Source organism: Rhagoletis zephyria, unplaced genomic scaffold (assembly GCF_001687245.7).
Source record: "Rhagoletis zephyria isolate East Lansing unplaced genomic scaffold, Rhagoletis_zephyria_1.1 Rzeph_scaffold_02121, whole genome shotgun sequence".
Taxonomy (NCBI): domain Eukaryota; kingdom Metazoa; phylum Arthropoda; class Insecta; order Diptera; family Tephritidae; genus Rhagoletis; species Rhagoletis zephyria.
This window is the reverse complement of record NW_016159205.1, coordinates 67,503-76,230: the sequence shown is the minus strand read 5'-3', so window position 1 is coordinate 76,230 and position 8,728 is coordinate 67,503. Positions and strand designations below refer to the sequence as shown.

Here is an 8,728-nt window from a genome sequence, read left to right as displayed (position 1 = left end):
TTTCGCAGTCTTGAATGAAAACTGACTCGCAATCCACAGCTCAAGGAACAATATGTGGCATTCATTAACGAATATCTGGATCTCAACCTCATGTCACTAGTCTCCAGTAAGGATGTTCATGACTGTAAGTTTTTCCTTCCACATCACTGTGTCATCAAGGATGAAAGCACTACAACAAAGCTGAGAGTTGTATTTGATGGCTCTGCAGCTACAACTTTGGGCTTGTCGCTGAACGATCTGCTCATGTCAGGTCAAACAATTCAACCGAAGCTTTTCAACATCCTGATTCGATTCCGTTCGTTTCCGTCGCACTTACTGGACACATCTGCAAAATGTATAGATGCGATCGAGTCACTGCACCAGACGACATGCTCCATTGTATACTATGGCGTGACTCTCCACAAGATGACCTACGCGTGTACAAGTTGAATACGGTAACCTATGGAACTAAGCCTACATCATTTCTAGCTATTCGGGCCATGCATCAGCTCGCGTTTGATGAATCATCAGCATATCCCCTGGGTTCAAAGGTCGTTCTTCGAGACTTCTATGTGGATGATATGATATCTGGTGGCAATTCAGTGCGGGAAGTGCGAAACATTATGCAGCAAACAACAGGTCTTCTTTCTCGAGGTAATTTCCAATTACGGAAATGGTGCTCCAACAGCCCTGATGTTCTCGGCGATATTCCCCAAACAGAAAGAGAAAGCTTTCTCAAATTCGATGACGGCAGTGATATCACCAAGGCTCTGGGACTAGTCTGGGATCCGTTCAAAGACACTCTGTTGTTTTCGTTTTCGCCGATCAGATCTGGCAGAAATTCCNTTTCTGTGTGGATGATATGATATCTGGTGGCAATTCAGTCGGGGAAGTGCGAAACATTATGGTATTCTTTCTCGAGGTAATTTCCAATTACGGAAGTGGTGCTCCAACAGCCCTGATGTCCTTGGCGATATTCCCCAAACAGAAAGAGAAAGCTTTCTCAAATTCGATCACGGCAGTGATATCACCAAGGCTCTGGGAATAGTATGGGATCCGTTCAAAGACACTCTGTTGTTTTCGTTTTCGCCAATCCGATGTGGCAGAAATTCCAAACGCTCTGTATTAGCTACCATAGCTCGTTTTTACGATACACTTGGCCTACTAGGCCCCACTCTGACAAGGGCGAAAATTCTTTTACAGCGAATGTGGAGGGATAAGCTCGCGTGGGATGAAAGCTTCCCCCATTCACTGGATACGGCCTGGTCTGCCTTTTGTGAAGATTTTTGTCAACATTCAACATTCGTCATTTCCGCGTCATGTACTACAGCCTGGAGCCGCGCTTGGAATTCATGCGTTTTGCGCCGCTAGCCTTGAAGCATATGGCGCTTGTGTATATGCTCGCTCAACTAAGGATAACAACGTCCAATTACAGTTGCTATGTTCAAAGGCACGCGTTGCTCCACTGAAAACTCTGACTGTGCCCAAGTTGGAACTCAGCGCTGCCGCTCTGCTTGCGCAGTTAGTAGGTGAGATAGCCAAGATGAAGGTTTTTGACTGCCGNATGACGGTTTTTGACTGCCGTTTCTATTGTTGGTCAGATTCGTCGACCGTTCTATCATGGCTGCAGGAAGAATCTTCAAAATTTAACGTTTTCGTCGCTAATCGCATATGTGCTTTACAGGAGCTTACACAGGGGATGACTTGGCACTATGTTCCTACAACCATGAACCCAGCAGACATCCTATCCAAAGGGGCCACACCAAGAGAGCTCTTGCAATCAGCTCTTTGGATGCACGGCCCAATCTTCCTGCACAACGCAGAAATCAGCTGGCCTGAATTTCGCGTACCGCAAACCAAGCTTCTGGGAACTCGTCAAAAGGTATTACTCACATCAAATGATCGACCCGATGTATCTCTTTCATTTAAGTACATCAACTCGTTTGGCAAAATGCGGCGTATGTTTGGTAGCGTAGGCAAATTTATCAATATAAAAAAATTGTCAAGGACGTCGCAGCTCACGTCTGCACGTTAATTTGCATCGTTCAGAGAGCGCAGCTTTGGCAAGATTACGTCGCTCTGAAAAATAAGAGGTGTGTCTCATCATCTAACAGCATCTCTTCATTATCACCATTTTTAGATGACATCGGTCTGATTCGAGTTGGCGGTCGCCTGAGGCATTCAACTCTTGGCTTTGGAGCGCGTCACCCGTGTATATTTTCAAAGAATCATCCGCTGACGTTGTCCATAATTGCACATTTTCACCACAAGCATCATCATGTAGGGCCGCAGTCACTACTTGCAAGCCATTCGCTTGCAATACTGGCCCATAGGTGGCTGACTTGCCTAAGGATCGCATCGCGGCCTCACGCGCTTTTATTGTCACTGGTGTAGACTATTGTGGGCCGTTCTATTATAAGCCAGAAATGCGTAAAAAGTCACCTCAAAAATGTTACGTAAGCGAGTTAGTGAAGGACTTATCGAGCAGCGCCTTTATCTACGCTCTAAAGGGATTTGTTGCTACTCGTGGCTTACCCAGCTGCAATTGGTCAGATAATGCAACAAACTTCGTAGGCGCAAGAAACAAATTATACATCAAATTAAAGTGCTCGATCTGCACTTTCCTCAAACATTTCAGATTTAAGATTCATTGAACCATTTTCGAAATATTTGCGTCGAAAGATTTTAAAAATAACAAGAGAATGAAAAATTGTTCCATTTATTCGCTTTCGTTCCTGTTTTTGTTTCATATCGTTCAAAGCATTGCTACGTTCGTGTGCATGACGGCAGCGATGCAGCGGAATATCGGCAAAGAAAATGTTCCCTTTGCTCTATACATACATACTGCCGTACTGATTTAAAATGTTGGTATCTGCATTCGAAGTCAAACCGAGAAATTAAACGAAACGCGTTTGTACTTGGTCTGTCCAATGTATGCTTTTTGTGTAAATGAAAACAACTGTTTTAGACTAATTCGGATGCCCTCTTTTTATTTATGCAAAAAAAAACATCAAATCTTTGCGAGAAACTTCTTAAAATGCCGCATCTGCGCAGATACGACATTTTAGTGGTATTAAAGCGCAGAGAGCGCAGAGTTTACTGGTGAAGAACAAGGGTACCTACCAATTTGTAGTTTTTTCCATCGTATTAATTCAAAAAGTCGGTTTCAATTAATTTTTTGGTTTCGATAAACGTTTTTTTCAAGGTATTCATATAAACGTGCAAATGCCTCGTAACTGAATAAACCACGTAAATAAACGGGTTTTCCGTTCAAAATTTAACAATTTATGAGCTTTACTTGGATATGAGACCTTTACGCGTTTAGATAAATTTATATTATATTAAACTACCTTCTATCAAAGCCGATTTATATGGAAAATTTAAAAGGAAACAAATTTATTCACGTTTACCAATATCAATAAAGTTTCACCAAACCCAATTGGAACTAGCCATCTGGTTTTGTCAACTTTTTTCCAGCTAGTAAACGATGCCAATTCTCTAGTTGGTAAAAGCCAGGTGGCTTTTTTAGCTGGTTTTGACTAAGTGTAGAAACCATTTGGAAAAACCAGATTAATTTTCTTTTTGGTTTTTTAACAGTGTTATATGTATATGAGTCGGTACATATCAAAACTGTATGAGTCTACAGATGAAATTTTTCCACATTATTGGTACAATACGCACTGACCGAATAAATAAATAGTTTAAACTAAAACAATGTGACTAATGTCGGTAAGATTAAAAAAAAACACATTTAATATTAACTATTTATTTAAGGTGACTAAGTCCCACCATAAGTGTAAATCAGAATTGCTTATGTCCATCCCAGTCAATCATATTGTGGTCTGCTACTGTACATAGATTTTGTCATATGGTTCGATATATATCAAACCTCCCTAAGTCCACCTTAAGAAATTTTGGGAAATCTTGCTTCAAAACTAAGTCTATATGGCATTTTTCAAACGTGCTTAACTCCAACAAAAAGACTTCTCTATTTTGAATATAGCTTAACTTCCCATGCTCTTTTTCTCAAACTGCTTCCAAGATCTATTTTGTAAACATTTTTAGAGTTTTGCAATAGCTACTTTAAATATACAGCAAGAAAAGAGAGAACCACAATTTCCCAAAATTGTCTAATGATGGACTTGGGCATATGTTTAATTTTATTTCTAGAAAACTAAATAAAAAACAGAAATGGAAACCAATAATACATATGTATTTTATTTGTATTATTTATCTTATTTGTATTATTTGTAATTTATTTTGTATTAAAAGTTACATACGTCGTTCGGTTACATCAAAAATGCCTCCAATACTTCCAAATAAAGTGGGTATGTACATACGTTGTTCTAAAAAATGCTCATTGGCCTCAAATGACCAAGAATACTGTTTGAAAAGGACGTACATATCTGCATACGACAGTGTAGATATGTTGTTTTTGATCAGTATTCAGGCTACAAATCCGGCTGAATTACTGGAAAAAGTGTAGATACTGCAATATTTTTGCAGATACCCACGTTTTACATCAGTATTTATCGAAAATTTTTGCAGATACTGCACAGGTGCGAATTTGAAACTTCAATAACTTTATCATTATTTATAATTTGAAAACTCTTTTTGCATGAATAAATTCGTATTTTAAAGACGAATTCAACAATTTGAATATCTCATTTTCGAAGAAAATGCAGATACCCACATTTTAAATCAGTACGGCAGCAGCACAACGTTGTTGCATACCCATACATTCATAGACAGTATCAACAACACCGCTGCAGCGCTGTGCGCTTTATTTTGATTTGAGGATTCTTATGTTCCATTTGAAGGGCTTAGAATCAAAAGGATCTAAGTAGGTCTGAAATTTTTTGAGATAATTAAGGTTAAAGCTGATTACTTATTGTAAATTCTGAGTAAATGCATTTGAAATGATTCTTGCCTAAATTAATGCAGGTTAATTAACTAATTCAAAGAAAGTAAACATTCTTTCTCTCTCTGTCACCAAATAAAGACTATATTTAACAATACTGCTTTTGCAAACGTCAAGCTGTGAGGTTGTACTTTATTGTGCTCTGATTTTGGCTTTCTATTTGCTAAGTTTATTGTGCTAATTCTGAGTTAAAGTAGTGATAAAAAGTGCTTATGAGGATCTTAGTGTGAAATAATTGAAGCTAGGTGAAAGTTATTGGATTTTATATTAAACTAAATTTCATTAAATTTCACTAGCAAACATTCTAATCTTGCCGAGTCATTTGTTTCTATCATTGTTGTTGTATCCTTTGTAGTTAACTGAATTCATTTTGTTTTTGCACATTTGTTCTACTCTTTTTGTTTACTTCTTCTAGTAATTCTTGTCACAGCTGTTTGCGTTGCGTTTATTAAGTGTCATAATTACAGTGATACTCAAACTGTTCGCTACATTTATTTAAAGCTATTTACATCAGCTCCTTAATTGTTATAATTTATTTTGTTTGTCTTTTATTAACGAGTGTATTACATAAATCTTTCAATATGAAGTGTGATCTTGATACTTGCCAAATTAAAAGCGATTCTGAACGCTACTTATCGTGCTGGCTGTGTGATGGTATTTACCATCTGAAATGTGCTGGTTTGACGGGAAGAATTCTGGACGCTATTAATGATGGCAAGGGCCTTCGCTGGTCTTGCGTAAAGTGCAGGTCAACCGAAGTTGATCTTTTCAAGCTATTTAGGCAAACCAGAAATGGTTTTACAGAAATAGGAAGAGAATTGTCGGTACTGACAGAAAGATTTAAGCATTATAAAAATGTGTTTAAATCATTAAAATGCTTAGATAACTTGCAATCTGTTAAAGATATCCGTGTGTCTAAACGTAAGCGTCTTCATAGTCCATCTAAGGAAATTATTGTCGTTGCACGTCAGAATAATGTTCCGACTGACTTAATTAATCAATCTTCTCCATGTCCTCCAGCATCAGAATCCTCAGCCTCAAAAGAGCGTGTAACGAAATCTGCTTCGGAGCCTGAAGTATCTTCCCCTTCCCCCATTGAAGTGGTGGCATCATCTTCAAAGCCTCCACCGCCTTCCCTATCCTCAACTACTAACGCAGTAACTCAACCCCTTCCGCCGGTACTCCAGTCTGATACAAGGAAACTAGTTGTGGTTCCGCCAAAGAAGTCAATCTTTGTCTCTAAATTTTCGAGTGACACTACCGAAGACGATATAAAGCTTTATAGCTCATCAAAAATTACAACTGTCGACTTAAGCATCAGAAAATTTAATTTGAAATACGAAAGAAATATTGCTTCATTCAAAATTGACGTAAATTTAGATAATTTTAGTGCGCTGCTTAGTAGTTCTTTATGGCCCCCGGGGCTTTCGTTCGTGAATTCGAATATAGGCCCAAAAAAGGAAATAACTTAGCTAATATTCCCCGTCATAACACTGAATCGAAAAACTAATTATTAAATCTGCTTTAAGTATTTATTACCAAAATGTAAGAGGCTTAAATACTAAATTAACGAACTTATACCTTAAAGACCTTGAATGTAATTATAATATTCTTTATTTTACTGAAACTTGGCTGAAACCTCACATTTTCAATTCAGAGATTCTTCCAAATAATTGCCATATCTATAGACAAGATAGGGAGGACAGAATCGGCGGTGGCGTACTCTTCGCTGTAGACTCTTCAATACCATCTGAAGAAGTTAGTCTTCCACACATTGATTCAGTAGAGTTCAAATGCATTCGTGTACAGGCTGGAAAAGGGTCTATTTACTTAGCTCTATGCTATATCCCTCCCCGATCTGACACATTGGTGTATTCACGACTCATCTCTTTACTGAAATCAGTTAATTTACTGACTAAACCCTCTGATTCAATGATTGTGTTGGGTGATTTTAATTTACCAAGCATATCATGGAACATCATTGACAATGATATCGTACCTTTCGCGTCTAGTGCGTGCAACAACGTATTTTTAGAGGAGATGGCTGAACTCTGCCTAACTCAGGTTAATGTACTTCACAATAAATTTGGTAAAGTATTAGATCTTGTTTATGTTGATGATGCATCTAAGTCCGTTGTAAATAAGTGTGATCCACTAGTTTTGCCCGAAGATGTCTACCACCCTGCTATGGAGGTATCTTACGAAGTTATAAGTGATGGTCAAAATTGCAGTACCCAAGCATACGAACCAAATATTCGCTTTGATTTTTCGAAAGCCAACTTTAAGAAGCTTAGCAAAGAACTGTCTAAATTGTCGTGGCCTGAATATAAAGAAAATATTGAACAAAGCGTTGCACTTTTTAACTTTACTTTACATAAATTATTTGAAAAGCATGTGCCTAAACGTATGTATGTTCCTGAAGAACAAACACAGTTATGGTTCACTAAAGAACTGAGAAATTTGAAAAAAAGAAAGGCGCGTTATTTTAGATTACACAAAAAAACCGGTTTACACTCATACTATGTAAAATACTCACTTTTGCGTCATAAGTTTTTTGCATTAAACAAAAAGTGTTATAAAGCTTACTTGTGCAAAATCAAACGGCGTATAATATATAACCCCAAATCATTTTATGACTTCGTAAACTCCAAGCGAAATGTACGTGGGTTTCCTTCCGCCATAAAGTATCAAAATATCGCCTCTAGTTATAATCAAACAATTTCTAACATTTCCTTTTTGGTTGTTGTTGTTTCCGACAGGGTGGGTGTATGATGTATTATGGAACGAACCAAATTTGACAAGGGATGACGGAAATTCGTTCCATAATACATCAATTTCTAACATGTTCGCTCAGTTTTTTAAATCCAATTATTCCATTAACTCACATGCTAACATTGACTTTCCTTTTAAACTATGTCCAATGAACTCAATAAATATCCCAGTAATATCTCCCGATGATGTAGTGGTTTATCTGAAATCCTTAAAGCAGTCCTTCAGTTATGGTCCTGACCAGATCCCTACTTGTATTCTTATAAATTGTGCTGATTATCTCTATGAGCCGTTAACAGCGTTATTTAATTTGTCTCTTAAAGAGGGCGTTTTTCCAACTATATGGAAGGAATCGTTCATAACCCCATTACATAAATGCGGTAGCAGATCTTCAGTGGAGAACTACCGGGGAATAGCTAAGCTTTCTGCAATTCCTAAATTATTTGAAGCAATTATAACCAGGGTTGGGTACAATGCACTAAAAAATTAATGCAATACGCTTTTCACTACCACTGTCTATTCAGTGATATTTAAAATGCAGAATCCATTATCACTGAAAATTTTAGTGATAGTGAAAAAAATGCACTATCACTGAACCTTTAGTGATAGTTAAAAACAAACTGCACTTCAGTAAACCCTTAGTGACAGTGAAAAACAATTTGAACTACCACTTAATATTTAGTGATAGTGAAAACCTTTATAGATAATTAAAATTTTTCAGTAAAATGACATTGCTTTTGTCTGTAAACAAGCTTTATGGTTATGACATAGTTCTTCTTGAAGAATAAAGTAAGACTATATTAGCTGAAGCAGTGAAAAAAATATATATATATTCAAAATAAACAATATTCTTGAGAAGAGACTTCTAATTATAGTACGTCGCTTCAAAAATATAAAAACATAATTCATTTTTTATTTGCCTTTTTTAGTACCAACATTTCAAAGTTTTGGTCAGAAAGATTTTGCCTTGTCGATCGATTGACAATCCCAGCAAAGCAAAAAAGTCTTTCCACTGGCGCAGATGAAGGAAGAGGTGTATTATATTTTAAAGACATTTTT

The 8,728-nt window shown here is 37.2% G+C and overlaps 1 protein-coding gene across 2 annotated transcripts; it reads left to right on the top strand.

The window, feature by feature from the left end:
* The first annotated feature begins 466 nt into the window (after nucleotides 1–466).
* On the top strand, nucleotides 467–1,536 carry LOC108366059 (uncharacterized). Of its 2 annotated transcripts, none has more exons than XM_017620328.1 (2): nucleotides 467–819; nucleotides 1,088–1,536. In XM_017620328.1, exons 1-2 carry the CDS (start codon nucleotides 480–482, stop codon nucleotides 1,348–1,350), a joined length of 603 nt encoding a protein of 200 aa, XP_017475817.1. In that variant the 5' UTR covers nucleotides 467–479; the 3' UTR covers nucleotides 1,351–1,536. The 2 variants fall into 2 exon arrangements, with proteins under 2 accessions (XP_017475817.1, XP_017475818.1); XM_017620329.1 differs by having other exon boundaries at nucleotides 467–824; nucleotides 1,093–1,536.
* The last annotated feature ends 7,192 nt before the right edge of the window (nucleotides 1,537–8,728 follow it).